The sequence below is a fragment of the Megalops cyprinoides genome, chromosome 19 (genome assembly GCF_013368585.1).
Source record: "Megalops cyprinoides isolate fMegCyp1 chromosome 19, fMegCyp1.pri, whole genome shotgun sequence".
In the NCBI taxonomy this organism is placed as follows: domain Eukaryota; kingdom Metazoa; phylum Chordata; class Actinopteri; order Elopiformes; family Megalopidae; genus Megalops; species Megalops cyprinoides.
Window position 1 is genome coordinate 7,482,280 of NC_050601.1, and position 16,653 is coordinate 7,498,932.

The window sequence follows — 16,653 nt, forward strand, 5'->3', positions numbered from 1 at the left end:
TTGGTACACAGCTGAAGCAGACAAGGCAGGTACAAACTAACATATATCAAAGTGTTCCACGTGAGGAATGTGATCAAACAAGAAAGGAGGATAACCAGCTTCCACTAATTCATTGTTTTGAGTTCTTTAATAGTACTGGATAAAATAAAATTCAAACAGGTTACTTGAGTGAGGTTGCTATATTTGTGAGATGACAATGATCTCGCTTGGATCCCTTCTGGAAAGTTGATGAAAGGTCTGAATATAAATGTTGTGAATGACCTCAAAATTGCCTGTGCTCTTTAAAGGGCAGAAGTGACACCTTAAACGCATTGGTAAACACACACAACGATCTTTATTCAGGCAAGGTGTAACATCCTAAAACACGGTTTATTGTTTTGTGGTATCATCTCAGTTTGTTCCAGCATATCATTATTTGTGTTATTTACAAGTACCTCTAGTAATATTTACAGAACAAATAAACATACCGTACTTAGCCCAGCAATGCAATATGCTTATTATTTTCAAAGACTATTTTAATTATTTGTTAGCCCAAGGCAATCATACCCTCTATAAATCAGACAAAACAATAAATACTGTACAGCAATATTAATATCTACATACTTGATCAATTATGTACCTCAGCTGTACAGTAGAGGGGAGATGCCAATAATAACAAAGATCTACTGTTATACTGTAAGCACACAATGCTGTGTGAGCATGAGAAACTGGGGCAATGACCCTTTAAGGTAAATAACTGCAAATCTGCAAAGTCAGAGAAATGCCATATTAGTCAGGGCACAACTGGAAGGCACAATGTTCCCTTGTTAGTGGTTTATCTTGCCCACCCTACCTCTTTCTGTATCAGTGTTTCAACCTGTGTGTGTGTGCTTGTGTGCATGTGTGTGTGTGAAAGTGTGCATCTGACTAATCCAACACTGTATTAAAATGTGCATCAACTGCAAAGTTTCAGAAATATTTACAATGTCCCGTCGATGTTCTTTTTGTGCACATGTAAGGGCTTGGCCAGTAGTGTGTTATGTGCCTTATAAATAAAATGCCTTTGCCATTAAAAAAAAATAAATAGCCACACCTACACAAACCTTTTAAAAAGCATGCCTAAACAATTCTACTAAAACTAATAGTCTTTCCTGTTTTCTCTTAATGCATTACCATGAGGTAAATTAAAATCACATTTTGTGGACAAAAAAAAGAATGGAAATGTAAACAGTGAAAATGAGCCTCTGTAACTCTCCTTCACCAAATGGGACCTATATTGCTCTTCGGCCCAGATGTTTTGGTCCCCTCAGACTTCATTTAGCAAGTTCGTGTTGCTCCTTGTGAGATCAAATGGTAGCCTCCACTCACTAGACACAGAAACACATGGAAATATTATTTTTCTTTCACTGCTGGTATCACCCATTCATATCCATCAAGGAATTGTGAACATGTAGTTATGCCATATTAAATAAGAGTTGTCAGTTCTAACTTATCTCCCCAGATTTCCTCCCCTTCTCTCTATGTCTTTATCTGTCTCATACCGCTTTTTACACCCCTGTAGAGCTGGAAATAGGTTAGAATGTGCTGGACCCAAAGCTGGCTGGACGTGTACAGCATGATTGTTTTTGCACTAGGTGTACATGCACCCACATGGCCTCATCCTAACTGCTCATGTTTTCTGACATGGGTCCTCAGAAAAAGGTCATGGAAAACCGTTACATTACATTATTGTCATTTTGCAGATGCTCTTATCCAGAGCGACTTGTATAGATTACAATTTTTACATGTGATCTGTGGATATTTACTGAGGCAATTATGGGTTAAGTGCCTTACCCAAGGGAACAACAGCAGTCCTCAGCAGGGAACTGAACCAGCAACCTACCAGCCCTTCATCTTACCACTATGCCACACTGCCCCCCCCCCTAAAACCATCCAGAAAACTTACCTAGAAGTCAGCCAGCCTGTTTCTAGTGCAAAAGCACTTATGGGTTATTGCACACATTCTTACCTGAAGTTGTCGAAAAGCGAGCTGCCTGAAGAACTTGTTAATTTCGAAAGCTCCAGGTCCGACTGGCACCCCAGCTCCTTTATCCTCACCCAGCCTCAGGACTCTGCCTCCTGCAATGGAGGCCCTCAGGCTCAGGCTTCTGACCACCTGAGCCTTTGGCGTGGAAGTAGGCCGAGCAGAGACGGTGATGTAGGAAGCATCTTTCTGCTGCTCTTGGTAACTAACTGAACGAGAGAGAAAAAGAGGTGTTCATACAATCAGAACATTTGCTTGTATAATTATATACCTTTTGGGTCCATACAGGAAGACTGGTAGTGGAAAAATGTATGGAAAAAAAAATCAGCTAAATTCACAGGTCATTTAAACAAGGGCTTGCACATGTTCACTGACCTGCAGCTATGAGCACAGTATCCGTGGTGCTTGTAAGCTCCAGCAGGATTGTGGGATAGGCAGGGTGCAGCAAGTACAGTTTGCAGGGGACTGGGTTAGCTGGAGCCACACCTTGGGAAGCCTTCAGACCAGCAAACAGATCAAAGTATTAATTCAATTTCTAATAAAGAAAGAAATATAGTAGTAGTTCATCCATCTGTTAATCCCCACTATGTATAGAGGTTGTAAGGCTGTATGCCTGATGATTTCATCTAAAAATCTGATTATTAAACAAATTTAATTGGAGAAGACCGAGAGGAATGCATGTATCTACTCACAGTAGCTTTCGTGAGGTTCTTGAGGGGTTGGACGTCACCAGCCCAGAAAAGGAAAACTGAGAGGCCAGAGGTGGTCATGAGAGTAGAGCCCTCCAATTCCAGCTGCGGACACGCAAACTCAGCCTCCCACAGACCACGCCCACTTGCACCATCAATCACCTGGACCTGAAAGACAGAAGTAAGAGGATTACACCGCAAGGACACTGCGCTACAATGCAGCACGCCTTGATACGCGTGTGACCTGTTACAAATTCCTCTGTGGAATATTACACAATACCTTTCTGACTCCAGGAGAAACGGACTGCTGGATTAGAAGGTCCGGAATCCCATCATCATTGAACTGGCCTGGAGCAGGACGACTGGCATAAAACAGTACAGAGAGATTTCATACTAATTACTTCAACCGCTCGCGTCATCACACACTCGGTCACTTGGTTCCCCTTTTAACAGCTGCACAACATTCTTATCCTTTACCCCCTCCCAACCCCCCCGCCCCCCACCTTCACTTTTTGTGCCCTTGCTCACCCATGTATGGCAGCAGAGCTCACGGTCCACTGAGTGCGCACATCTCTTTCTCTCACCACCGACAGCTTGCTAGACCCACACACCAACACCCAGTCGCTGCGGCTGAGGTTCGCGTTGGAGATGGAGTCAAAGTTGTTGTGATTGCTGCACAAGCCAGCCACCAGAGGAAGCAAAAACTTCACTTGCTCACTGCCAACGAAAGTGTGTGAAGGACAGAGGAACAATGTAAATGAATCATGTACTTCCATCATATGTAATGTTAATTTCTGAAATTTCAGTATTTGGGGGAGAATTTATAAGCCATTTAGAATGTATTTCTTTGCATGCCTTTGTCAGTTTGGACTTGCATGCATTTGTCAGTTTGAACAGACCATTCAAAAGAAATAGGACTTGAGTCAAAAAAGGTAACCAAACATTTACTCATAATACAAATGAAGGGTTTAAGTGAGGTGAAAAACTGGTGAAATACGGGTAGTGGTTGTGTTTACCTGGAGATATGTATGAGAGAGGAGGAGTTTGTTTTCCTAAGCTTTTCCCAGCTGGCGTCATTTACTTTTAGCATGGACGAGATGGGCACCTTGCCAGTTGCCTGACTGTAAATGTCCTTGAGAGAGACTGCCTCCACAGTGCCTGAGGGGAAAATGTGTTTTAAAAAGAGAGCTAATATAAATAAAAACAGCTCACTTAAACTAACATTTAATTTCACATTTGAAAAAATGAAGAAGAAAGCAAGAGTACACTGTTTCTTTGACAGCATGCACTGAGTGAGTAATTACTGTTAAAGCTTTGAGAATGCTTTGTACTGCAAAGTGTGGTATTTCAATGAGGAGTTACTGCTGATATATGGTCAGAATTCCATAAATATTTTTAATTTTTAAACTGATTCCAAAAATCTGAAACCCTGTCCTGTTACAAACAGCCTCTCAATTATTTGAATCCAGTGTTTGCAAATTCATGTTTAAGTACTATGTGATGTTCGACACAGTTTATGCCTGACGTAATCAATCTTACAAATGACATTGATGATGTGCAAGATGTGGTTGTCTGCAGATAACTGTATGTGGGGGTGCCTCACCCAGTCCAAACAGAATGTAGTATGCCCCCTGCCCGGTCACATGCAGCTCAGGGCCAATCACCTTGCCCTGTGTTGTGAGGTTAAAGGGGACAGGCTGTCCAATCCGAGTACCACGAACTCCTGAGAGCAGGACAAGAGAAAGATCTGAGGCCTGAAAGAGAAAGATGCTTGGTTAGAATCTGTACGCTGACTGCACTGGGCATGTTGGGACATTACAATTGCATTAAGTGATGTGGTCATCCACCACAGAGACGAACATATTAGAGCAGAAATAGAGAATTTTGAAACTATAGAAGTGTAGAAGAGTTTAACAGCTGAACACTGTAACAGAACAATGTGCTGACAAATGTAAAAATAGGAAGACACAGCGACACAGAGACAGCAACGTAGATCAGTACTGGTTTGGTCTTGTTGTGACTTGATCTAGAGACTAGATTCCACAGGAGGGCGCAGGAGTTGCAGCTATGGTTAAGTAGATGCCAGAACCTAGACAACTACAGCAAAATGAAAACCTCAAACTGTTGGAAGCATGTTTAAGTTAAGTTTTAAATAGTCAACTCAGTGTTTGCTTGTTGTTGCAATGACTGACAGAATGCAGCTGACCGAATACAGAGCATACCTCATCAGCAGGCAGAGTAGCAATCAGGAAGTCGGGAACTGAGTCTCCATTGAGGTCTGGTACTGACACTGCCTGGGACACAATTTTTCCTGGTGATACCGACCATAGTATCTTTCCTGTGGGGGAATATTCCAAATGTATTACATTATACCAAATGTAACATACATACATTGCATTCCGTATAATACATTTATAATACATTGTACAATATATATGACGTATTACACAACTCACAGCTAAGGTGAGAAGCTTGTTCGAAAGAAAAGCAAAAAAAGGAATTTGGACAAACAACAGCACAACTGAGAAACTGTCTCCTTCAATTGTGCATATGATATGTGCTAAGATAGGGACAGACTGAGAGTATGGGAGAAATTTAAAAAAGTGGAGCAGAAAATGAAAGAGGTTTGAAAAGACAGACATTTCCAAGGAGTGATTATGGGGGAATAATAATGAAAAAAATCAGTTTGACTCTAACCAGTAGCGCTGTTGACTGCCTTGAGATCACACGATCCCATGACCAGGCACACAGACCCGCGGCTCCTTCCCGTAGGTGATGCCCCCAGCCGACCCACTGAGCCCTGCAAGGTGGCTCGGAGGCGGGGTGCTGCTGGGCGAGGTTGAGGCTGCAGCCCGCACTGTATGGACCTCACCGAGTCATTCATGACCGTCGTCCACAGCCGTTCTCCGGTGACTGCAGAAATCGCCACAACACTGTGCTCTAGATCCGTGTGCTCTGTGGGAGGGAGAGTTTGTTCCGTATACGCATGCTTACACTGCAGTCTACTACTGGAACGAGGACAGGAAATGAATACTGTAAAATCACATACTGGTAACTATAGTGTACTGTTGCTGGACTGGGGAATCCAGTGATAATACAACATATGAAGAGCAGAAAACACACACTTTTGAGAGTTTAGAGTAAAACACCCCAGTATTTAGCAAATGTTTCTGGCTATTTTGGTAGTTACCTTTGCTGTACCCCAGTTCACCCGCAAGTGTGCTGTCGTTGGTATGCTGGGTGACTCCTACTAGAACATCTTCTATCGTGTCATTGTCTACGTCCCACAACGCCAAAGAAGGCAAGCTGACACCTGGAAAGCAAACATACACTTGAAAAAAATACACATATCAAGTACCATTTTTGCTTTCATGTGTGAGAGTTGTGCCTTCATTCCATAGTCGTGCTGCTGTTGTGACTATGCTTGTGAAAACTGGCTTGGGTAAGTCCACTCCAACCCTATGCTGCTGAATCCAGTCAGTGTATAGAAGTTGCACAAGCGTTGTTCATCAGTCACTCACCTTTCACTTCCCCCAGCTCTCTCTCCCATTGCGGTCTCTCGTCCAGCTCTCCCTGTTTGCAGGGTAAGAGAAACGCACACAGGAGAACCAGCAGCACAGCACAGAAGAGTGGCACCAGGAAGAAGGCGGTGCGGATCGCCCCTCTTACTCTGGCCCTCTTCTCCTCGGGATCTGAGCCTGAACCCAGACCCAGCCCGGCACCGCCAGCGGACCCCTGACCCCCTCCGTCCTCGCTGACCCCATCTCTGCCGCTGTCCCTCTGACTCCAGTACTGCCTAGTCTTCAGCTCGTCCCTCTCCTGTCTGTTTTTACTTGGATGTCTCTCTCTCCATTCCTCCTCCTCTTCCTCCACCTCATCCTCGTCGTCCACTAGCCTCCCTGCCCTGCCGCCGCGCAGGTCCGTTATCCCTGCCCCCATGCAGTTGCTCCTGCCGAGCCCGTTACGCGGATAGTTGAGAACAAGGTCATCTTCCTCGCTCTCGTCTTCACTGTCTGCCTGTGTCAGGGGGTCATACTCTCCCAGCTCTGAGTTCTTTTTACCTGAAACGCGAGATAAAGGTTAATGCAACACAGCTACAGACTGACATACTGAGTGTGGATCAAACATAGCAGGAGCAGAACTAGAATTGTTAACCAGCAAGTGTATTCCTGAAATTCCTTCTCAGCGAAGTTTAATATTAAAACACAATGACACAACGTGATGAGAATTTATTTACCTAGCTATTTTAAAACTAATTTATTAATTCCATTAAAAATCTTCAGAATCGAGTTGGTTGCTGATATTGTTTGATATACTTGCATTAGCTAGGTAACTCCTAAAATGAAGCATCGATATAGGTACGGTGCGTCATCGTTAGGTCGCTAGCTAGCTAGCGGACTAGCTCCAGCCAGGTGCTCTGTATTTGCATTTTAAAGCAAGACAGATCGGTTTCTGAAATATAAGGCACAGACTAGAAACAATGGGAAATTAAACGCTTAAATCTCGCAACTAAACTATCTACAGGCTACCTAATAAGGTTTCTTCCAAATATTATATACATAACATGACTGTTAGTTGCCTGGTCTGAAATGAATGGTCGTGACGGTAGCTGGATGGCTACTGTACTTGCTGCGTGCTAGCTCGCTAGCTAACGGTATGGCATCAAAACACAGCATAGCAGAACAGTAAGATAGCCATTGCTGCAAAACAACTGCTTTGTGAAACCAGTGACAGTTATTGAATAATACTGGCAATATTTCTAGCATCACGCATTTCCCATGTCTTACCAGGCAATTTGAGGGCTCGAGACAAAGCTGCTGCCATTTCCACTGTCTGTGAGTCTCACGAACTGTAGAAATTCAATCCCTAGTATTATTTTTTCGCAGGTCCCCCCCTCCCCTCTCCAGAGGCATTCTGGGACCCGTAGTTTCTCCTTTCGTGGGTCCGATACCCAACTTTTTAAAATTCTGAAAAAAATCTTTATTTAAAAGTTTTATTTAGGATATAACATTAAAAGAAATTCAGCAACGTAGTGGTAAACTAGGTACCGTTATAGCAGCAGTAATTATAGCTAGTTATATAATACTATATTATCGATGAGCACAAGAAAAATGTCTTGAATTTTAACTCTTGTCGATTAAATAATGGAGAATTTAACGTTTACTGGATGTTTCTTCACGGGAATTCTTTATTTCGTTAAACATTCTGAGGCATAAATGGTTATAAATGCAACTGACTGAAAGTTTATCATGAAACTTAAAGACGCCACACCCATTACCACATGTGAAGATAGTCTAGGCAAATGAATGGTGGTGGAAACCTGACCAATGAAACCTTCGGATTTCTGTAGTTTCAGACGCTTCTGTTGAACGTCCAAAAAGCATAGCATGTTAGCGTAGACCTGTTTTTTTTATTGTTGTTGGATTTTATTTAGAATCAAAATCAGTCTTTATTGGCCAAGTATGGCTTTACACATACAAGGAATTTGGCTCTGGTTCCAGTGTCTGTCGTAGTGCGTTCACACAATGATAACAAGGTGACAACAACAAATACCGTCCAACAGCAGCGGTACAACAAACAACAAGAGTAGTGCAGGACACATACATAGAATGGAGTAAGGATGGGATGAATGAGGTATATGAAACATAAATATGATACATATTATATATAATATATGTAATATACTGTACAATAAGTTAACAGCTACTGCACAATAAGTTAAAGTGTACAGGAGTGCAGGCTATGGGTATGTACAACTATAATTGTACACCTATTGCATTGTGAGTTGTTAGTTTAGCAGTTCAGGAGTGTGATGGCGTGTGGGGAGAAGCTATTCATGTTGGCTTGTTTTGATGGGTAGTGATCTGAAGCACCTGCCGGAGGGAAGGAGTTCAAATATGTTGTGGCCATGATGTGAGTGGTCAGCCATGATTTTGCCTGTCCGTTTTCTGGCTCTGGTATTGAAAAGATCTTGGAGTGTGGGCAGGTTAACGCCAATGATCTTTTCTGCAGTCCTGACGGTGCACTGCAGTTTTTTGATGTCTTCTTTGGTGGCAGAGCCAAGTAGTAGTTCCCAGAAACCTGAAGGTCTCCACAGCTGAGACAGCGCTGTCTATGTCTGTCGATGAAACATATGAAGGACATGTGTATGTAAATACATATATTTTTTTTTACATTAACATGATTTTAAAATATATGATTTTTACAAATTGAGTTTCCCTTTTGCAAAATGTAGCCCAAAAAGTTTTGAATCCCACACTCAACAGGACAGTAAAACTTGCACGTCTGTAATCATACTGTTGATCTAGCTTGATCTCTAAAGCAGAAAAGCAGAATAGCTCCAATAAAATACCTTTTCTGAAATCAAGGGATTTTCCGTGTAAAGACAGTAATGGAATTGTTGATAACAGAGTTGGACTGTGTATTTGATATCAGGAAAGGAGAGAATGTTAAACATGTTTGAGATCACATATTTTTGATCTACGCCCTTTCATACGATTAATGGAATAATCCACCTACCAGAATATGCATAATGATATATACATGATGTTGTTAATTTACTTAAAAAAAACATAGGCAATTGGTCAGTAGGACAGCTAAGATGAGCGGACGTTGCTCAAAGGCGAAAGCGACAGTGATGATGACGTAACAGTACATTAAGCTGGTGAGCGTGCACAGCGCTTCCTCGAGCCAGTGAGGGAGAGGGAGCAGAGCGCGCTCTCGAGAGGGGAAAACCTCGAGACACAGGGCCAAAAAACAGAGAAATAAAACAGAAACAAAACAGATATTGTGCGAATTAAAAATGATTAATCAATGAAGTATAATCGTACCGTCACAAACAATACCTAGGTTTTACTTGAAAAAATAAATCTATCCGAACTTTTGATGTCTCGCTAGCTTACTAGCTAGCTAGCTAGCTATCCACCTTTCAAGCTAACTCAAAGCCGAGTTGAGATACCTAGACTAGCTGCCTAGCTAGCTGAATTGGCTGGTGAAAATTAAGAGTAGGTGGGAGTGAAGGAGAGACGTACAGAGAGTGTTTTGTGTAGTGTCTCGGCAGTAGTTAGTGTCGCAAACTCGCACGATCCTAAAGAAGTTCGCTTCTCTATTTTTGGATTCAAAAAGTTAGCTTCCGCTTTGCCACGGGCCTGTGGTGTCGAGAGACGCTAGCGAGCTAGTTACTCCGTGTGTGTGACCATCGGCGAGTGGTTGGGCTGTCACAGAGCAGGAAAGTCAACCCAAAACGCAAGGAAGATGTCGGCACAAGCGCAAATGCGGGCGATGCTGGACCAGCTAATGGGTACCGGGAGAGATGGTAAGTAGACACCCACAACTAGCAAGCTAGCGTGGTACAGGGAAACATGTTGAATTGTATTTGAGCGTTTGAGTTAGCCTAGCTAACGAACTAAAAACAAGAACACGCCATCGCTGTCATCAAGCTCGCCAGCCTACCAGCCGTTGCTGGCTTGCAAACTACTTTTAATGTATGCTAGCTTCCTAGATACCTAGAGTCGGAAAACGTGAATATTCAGTAATTTTACTATCTGCAAAACGAGTTTTATGCGATCTGTCACCTCATATATCGAAACTGGCAAGTCAGAGAGTGCAGGATTGTGGCTGACGGCCAATCAAAACGGCACGTTAGTGACAGTCACCTCCTTGATCCATTAGACAAGCTCGGTTAAAAATGAGTGAGAACTTTAGGAGGGGCTTTGGTGCACAGGTGGCTGAACGGAGTTTTGTGCTCAGGCGGCGGCTAATTATTTGAATACATAGCCTATTTTTAAACTGAATTCAAATGTGGTGTATTAGCTGTACAAACGAAGGCAGCACTTGAGTGCAACTTTGCAACTTCTTGCTTTCACCCGTAACGATGACATTTTTTTAGCCAATTATGTTGCATCATAAGTCTCTAGATGGTTTTTGTAAGGTGTTCTGTTCTCAGCACCCTCACACCGTGAATCGTGTTGACGTGATATTGTGGTGGTGTATCCACCGTGTTCTTGTGTTGCCTCTGTGTGCTGTTTCAGGCGACAGCATGCGGCAGAGGATTAAGTTCACAGACGAGAGGGTGTGTAAGAGCCACCTGCTGGACTCCTGTCCTCATGACATACTGTCAGGCACGGTCAGTACACACTGCGCGGCAGAGGTGTATGCAGGTCCAGCCCCTTGGATACCTGCGTATGCTGACACATCTTCTTCAACGTCTGCAACGTCTTCACTGTAGCGTGCTTTTCTGCAGAACTGAGTGTGTCTGCATCAGCGATGTGACTGGCCCTGACTACATATTGTAAAGACTGACGTGGTGTTTTTGATATTGCAGCGTATGGACCTGGGGGAGTGTGTGAAGGTCCACGACCTGGCGCTCAGGGCTGACTATGAGATTGCGTCCAAAAAGCACGAGTACTTCTTTGAACTTGATGTGAGTCAGAGGACTTTTCACTTGCTGTAGCTGGTCAATAGAAAGTTGTTAGTTTTCTGCTCCGTTTTGGGTCTCTAGCCTGCCTTGTGTACCTTTGTCAGTGCATGATGATTTATCCTTGGTGTCTCTCTCCGCGCTGCCCCTTAGGCCACAGAGCACCTGCAGTCCTTCATTGCAGACTGTGACCGCAGGACGGAGCTGGCTAAGAAGCGACTGGCTGAGACGCAGGAGGAGATCAGCGCGGAGGTCGCCGCTAAGGTATCATCGAGTAGCCGTACACACCTCTCTCCTCACTCTGGCCAGTCCTTCCCCATGCCATTGCTTTTGTCCACGCCGGCATCATGGCGGACATTTTCTTACGTTGTCTAAATGCATACGAATGACACCTTCCTCTTCTTTGTCCTCTGTGGGTCAGGGGAGGCGCGCAAAAAGGGCTGTCTCGCGTTGCAGGGTCTTTTCGGTCTGTTCTAATCCCTCTTTCTGGCCGCAACCGTAGGCAGAGCGAGTGCACGAGCTAAACGAGGAGATCGGGAAGCTGCTGGCGAGGGCGGAGCAGCTGGGAGGTGAGGGCAATGTGGACGAGGCGCAGCAGGTGCTGGAGAAGGTGGAGAAGACCCGTGCTCTGAAGAGAGAGGCGGAGGTGAGAGAGCAGGGCAGCTGGAATCCCAGCCGTGGTGGAATAATAGTATTTTTTTTAGTTGCATCTACAATAAGATGTGCAATTAATTTTAAAAAGAGCACTAAAGTAGTAACTGACTTGTTTTCAGTATATTACTTAGTATGTACATAAGCTTGTAATAATAACTGTAACAAATACGGTCGAGGTTGCTGATACTCAGGAGCGCACAAAAAGGGTGAAAGGGCCGATCCTCTATGACATTTTAAAAGACTGAGAAGTGTTTTAATGCTGCTGTATTTAACCACATGTTTTACTGCATTATTTTAATAGGATATTTACAGGAACTCAATGCCGGCTTCCAGTTTTCAGCAGCAGAAGCTCAGAGTGTGCGAGGTGTGCTCTGCTTACCTGGGTCTTCATGACAATGACCGTCGCCTGGCCGACCATTTTGGAGGAAAGCTACACCTCGGCTTCATCGAGATCCGTGAGAAGCTGGAGAAACTAAGGGTATGAGGGACCATGACACAGACTTGTGGACTGGCTGTAATTAACACTGTAGTTCATTTGTGCTAAAGTAAGAGGAAAGCAATTTTATGCTATGTCACATAAAGTGAGTAACTGGACTGAACACCACAGTACATATGTCTTTTTTGTAGTGGAAGATACTGTAGTGTGCTTCGTAAACCTTTCCTAGAACTGCCTCCTTTACAGCTCCCCTGTAATTGCGCTAAGGTGGTATTGGAACTTAGGCAAAGAAGTTAAACATGTATTTGGAGTTGACCCAGTGAAGCGAGCCTTTCAGTATTGCCAGAGTGCACCTCAGAATTAACGCAGTATACCATAATGCAGCCTGTGAAAAGTGCCGTGGCTAAAAGAACGTTAACTCTAAAACTGTTTCCTATTTTTCTCCCTTTGTTTTAAAAGAAAAAGGTTGCTGAAAAGCAAGAGCTCATGCGAATGAGAAGACGAGAAGAACGGGACAGGGAAGAAGAGAGAGAGAGGGAGTGGGAACGAGAGCGAGAGCGTGAGAGGGAGCGGGAGAGGGAGAGGGAGAGAGAGCGAGAGAGGGAGAGAGAGCGAGAGAGGGACAGACGAAGGTGAGTTACTAAAACACATTTTGGAAATGTCTGATTGAAATGTGTCGTATATAAAAGGAATGTTAATGATTATCCAGACATTCTGTACACATTTGTGGGTGCTTTAAGCACTAACACTGAACAGTGTAAGGAATAATAAACATTAATGAGAAAAGTGTGCATTTTTCAGTCCGCATTTCACAAGCGACAATCTCGACAGTGTATTATTAGGGTTACTAGTGTTTTAGGCAAAAAAATGTACAGGAGGGGGAGTAAGGTAAATTGTTTTCAAACAATGCTTGAACTTTATAATCTCCAACACAATAAAGTTGCTGTTCTATAGATAGCATGCAGCTTTCAAAACACAGTCTTGTGTGGGATCACACATCTGCCACTCAGTCTGACCTTTGAGTGTATGTAGTTAATTTGCATCAAATTACACTGTCTGATCAGATCTGCGGGACTGGTAGATTGGAATCTGAGGGAATCAGTTGTGGGGGCAGGGACAGTGTTATTTGTACAGACAGCATTCATTTGGTAGACAATGGTTGTGGGGGGAGAAAAGCCAGAGACAACAGAGAGAGAAAAGGTCAAAGGTAGCTATGTCCAGGCTAAAAGCACTGTTGATAATCTTGAACGTTTCATGTGGATTAACTCAATATCTGGCCATAACTTCCATCATTGATTTGATTTTTGTGTGTTTGTCATCAGTCAGGGAAGAATGTTAAACAATGCTTTGTATTTATTATAAATAATTATTTAAATTCATGTGATGTACTTCTGCTGTTGTATATAACCTTTTTTTCCCAAATTCTTCAGGACAAGATCAAGAAGTGGAGAGCGTTACAGGTAAATGTATTAGTTTGCATGATGTCAGTGTCTGTCCATATGTCACTTTTAAATTTATCAAGATTATTGATTTTTTTGGCATAAGAAATATATATATTATAGATATATAATGACACATTACAAACCAAGAAATGTTGTTACTTTTTTCACTTGGCAATGTGACAAGTCAGTACATCACTATGTTCAGCAACAGTTCACACTTTGCATAACAGCATACACTCATTACATAATTGAAGAAAATCACTCCAGAGAAGTAAAACGTTTCTGGAGGCATCTGTCTGAACACCTTGCTGTGCCACAGGGATGGAGGGAGCTCCTCCCATCATTCCAGACGACACCGCTCGTCTCGCTCTCGGGAAGAAGGCGGAGAGAGGGAAAGGGAGAGGGACAGGGAAAGGAGGCACAGGCACAAGGACAGACATCGCTCTCGCTCCCACTCCCACAGGAGCAAGAAGAAGAGGTATTTCTACATGGAGCAGACAGCATGTGTCTCTAACAGTTCAACTTTTATCACTGCCACGACTAGTATTACATCTGTATTTCCATATGCATTATCCCTCTTCGTCTGTTCTGCCAAGCCATAGCTGTTTGTTTCTGTTCTTGTTTTGTTACTGATTGAGAGGAGTTTACAGGATTTGGTTTTGTAAGATGTGTTTAAGTGGTTTAGTCCGCTTGCAAAATGGGTCTTATGGCTTTTGGATGGATTTTAATTTTTTTTTATTTCATATTTTATTACAGAACACATTTAAATAAGAAGCAGGGAACTTTTTAAATTTAAATATAACAGACATTATGGTATCTCCCCTACTTTACTGTGTTAGAAGAACTGAGGTCTAGTTGTGTGGTGTGTATACTTGGACCATGGTGAGAGCCTTTTCCCCCATGGTTTATAAGAATAAAAATAGCTATACAAATACTAGCAAACATTGCTTTCCAGTTTGAGAATACTTTATAATTGAGTTTTTTTTTTTTTTTACATTCAGTGTAGTTCCAAAGTCATTTGCAGGCTTACTTGAATTTCAAATCCACTGGCAGAAATTCTGTGCTTCTATGCAAATCAGGCAGTGATGCAAAGATTTATGGGACTGTGGGAGAAATTATGCGTTTGTGTGTTTGTTTAGCTTGGCCCCCTTTGCCTCTTGTTTGGTTTATTTCCATGTTAGTGTTGGTTTTCTTTCCCTGTTGTTAGGGCCCAGCTATTTTGGATTTTATTTATAAATAAAATTTTATTAAGATTTTATAAATACAAAAACACTTAGTTTGTTGCACGTGAATCACAAGTGTTTACTTCCCCTTTTCTAGTTCAGGTTAAAAAAAAAGAGATGATATGCAAATGAACCAGGACAACAAGGATTTGTGGGATTGTACCGGGCAATCCTCAATAAACATTTCAACTAACTGTAGCCGCAGTGGTTTGAGATCATATTCAACTATTTTTCTGAAGTAACATTGCACTGTTTTACCGTTTGCCTTTGTTTGAATTCCCTGAAGTGTGCAGTCAGCGTGTACACTGTCCTTGATGTGTGTCTCGCTGTCTTTCAGGTCTTCTAGGGACAGGTCCTCACATCCCAGAGAGAGGGAGCGATCGGCATCACTAGAGAGAGGGATGGATTCGAGGGGAGGAGACCGCGAGGGATGGATGATGGAGCGAGAGAGGTCCACCTCAGTGGAGATGCACAGAAGAAGAGATGCTGGGGAGGAGAGAGAAAGATCGCTGTCGATTGAACGGGAAAGACGGTCTAGTTCTGAAGAGAGAGAATCAGGGGAGCTTTAGGAATACTGAGTGGGTAGGTGCGGGCTGGGGGGGGGGGTGGGGTGAGTGTACATACAGTAAATACATAGGTAGGGATGGGGATAGATTAGATGGGAAACGAGGAGATGGGTAAGAAGAGACAAGGAGGGATGAAGAGTGGGATTGGAAGATTGGAAGGATGGAAATTCAAAAGAGTGAGATGAACGTGAGTTCATCAGGGTACAGATGAAATTACCTCAGCACTGATGTTGTGCTATCCACAAGAGTTCAAAGGGTGAATCGGAGCGCAAGCAGTGAAGGAATGGTGTAAGAAAGAAGGGGAGGGAAATTGTACCCAAAGGCTGTTTATTTTATTTTAGCATGGCTGTTGGGTTTTTTTATTACGAACTTTGTTGTAATGAATACTCTGATCTCTTTTGGATTCTCAGACATAAATTTCAGAAGGTTTAAATAAAGTACACATATGCCGCAAAAGCAACAAAATCCCAAACTGCCCTGATGAATATGCAACTACACTGGAAGGTGCGCCAGTTTACATAGCAGTGGGTTCACACTGAACATGGCGGGTTCACACTGAACATAGTCTCGACAGAAACTTTGTCCCTCACAGAAAATGTATACCGCAAAGAAATCGATACAAAGAAAACACATGCATACAAATATAAACAGAAAGACCAGAGTATTAAGTTTTGACTGTCAGAGGAAGTGACTTGAGTCCAGTGGCTCACTGTGCAGTCTGTACCAACTGAATAAAACTTTAAGTTTTCACTGGAACACAGTGACTCTCCGTTTCCCTTCTTTTTGCATACAACTGGGTGTGAAACTGGAATTTCAGGATGTATGTAGAATATGGATAGCTGGAACCATCTTTTGTCAACTACTAGTGAGGGGATACTGCAGCATACTGCCATCTCGTGGTGGAAGTGAATTATGAATCATTCCGAAGCTGGAGGGCGTTGTGCCGTTTGGATGCAAAACCTTTTTGGGCTGTGCAAGTACTCGCGTTGACAGCTCAGGGTTATTAACTAAAATTGGACGGCTTTCGTCCAATGTAATATGAATTAAGAATTTGCGGGCCACTTAGTTACACTGCCGTACAAGGGGAATACCTATCCCTATTTCCAGAAAGACCGCTAACTACTTAGTATAGTAATAAAGTATAGTAAAGGTTTACCATGTGAATAATCAACACCAGAATTAAAAAAAAAAAAGTAATACCATGTCTACGACATAAACAAAGCGT

At 42.8% G+C, this 16,653-nt stretch overlaps 2 protein-coding genes across 2 annotated transcripts; one reads left to right on the forward strand and one right to left on the reverse strand.

The window, feature by feature from the left end:
• Window positions 1–311: 311 nt before the first annotated feature.
• On the reverse strand, window positions 312–7,578 carry fam234b (family with sequence similarity 234 member B). Its single transcript, XM_036552124.1, has 13 exons — window positions 7,479–7,578; window positions 6,213–6,752; window positions 5,882–6,004; window positions 5,389–5,646; window positions 4,914–5,029; window positions 4,295–4,445; window positions 3,708–3,849; window positions 3,220–3,408; window positions 2,972–3,053; window positions 2,695–2,859; window positions 2,378–2,498; window positions 1,988–2,211; window positions 312–1,346 (listed from the first exon to the last, which is right to left on the reverse strand). The coding sequence occupies exons 1-13, from the start codon at window positions 7,513–7,515 to the stop codon at window positions 1,344–1,346; spliced, it is 2,151 nt and encodes a 716-aa protein (XP_036408017.1). The 5' UTR covers window positions 7,516–7,578; the 3' UTR covers window positions 312–1,343.
• A 1,812-nt stretch (window positions 7,579–9,390) lies between these two features.
• On the forward strand, window positions 9,391–15,893 carry LOC118795113 (putative RNA-binding protein Luc7-like 2). Its single transcript, XM_036553481.1, has 10 exons — window positions 9,391–10,006; window positions 10,722–10,816; window positions 11,015–11,113; window positions 11,261–11,371; window positions 11,610–11,753; window positions 12,063–12,239; window positions 12,657–12,829; window positions 13,628–13,657; window positions 13,959–14,117; window positions 15,200–15,893. Exons 1-10 carry the CDS (start codon window positions 9,946–9,948, stop codon window positions 15,429–15,431), a joined length of 1,281 nt encoding a protein of 426 aa, XP_036409374.1. The 5' UTR covers window positions 9,391–9,945; the 3' UTR covers window positions 15,432–15,893.
• Window positions 15,894–16,653: the final 760 nt, after the last annotated feature.

Bases quoted from the DNA above. Each gene is read 5' to 3' on its own strand.
- fam234b (XM_036552124.1), bottom strand. From the start codon at position 7,515: ATGGCAGCAGCTTTGTCTCGAGCCCTCAAATTGCCTG. The intron at 4,446-4,913 runs GTATGCTCTGTA...TTTCTCTTTCAG, and splicing joins CTACTCTGCCTGCTGATGAG to GCCTCAGATCTTTCTCTTGT. The intron at 3,054-3,219 runs GTGAGCAAGGGC...GTTTTATGCCAG, and splicing joins AGCTCTGCTGCCATACATGG to TCGTCCTGCTCCAGGCCAGT.
- LOC118795113 (XM_036553481.1), top strand. From the start codon at position 9,946: ATGTCGGCACAAGCGCAAATGCGGGCGATGCTGGACCAGCTAATGGGT. The intron at 10,007-10,721 runs GTAAGTAGACAC...GTGCTGTTTCAG, and splicing joins AATGGGTACCGGGAGAGATG to GCGACAGCATGCGGCAGAGG. The intron at 11,114-11,260 runs GTGAGTCAGAGG...GCTGCCCCTTAG, and splicing joins AGTACTTCTTTGAACTTGAT to GCCACAGAGCACCTGCAGTC.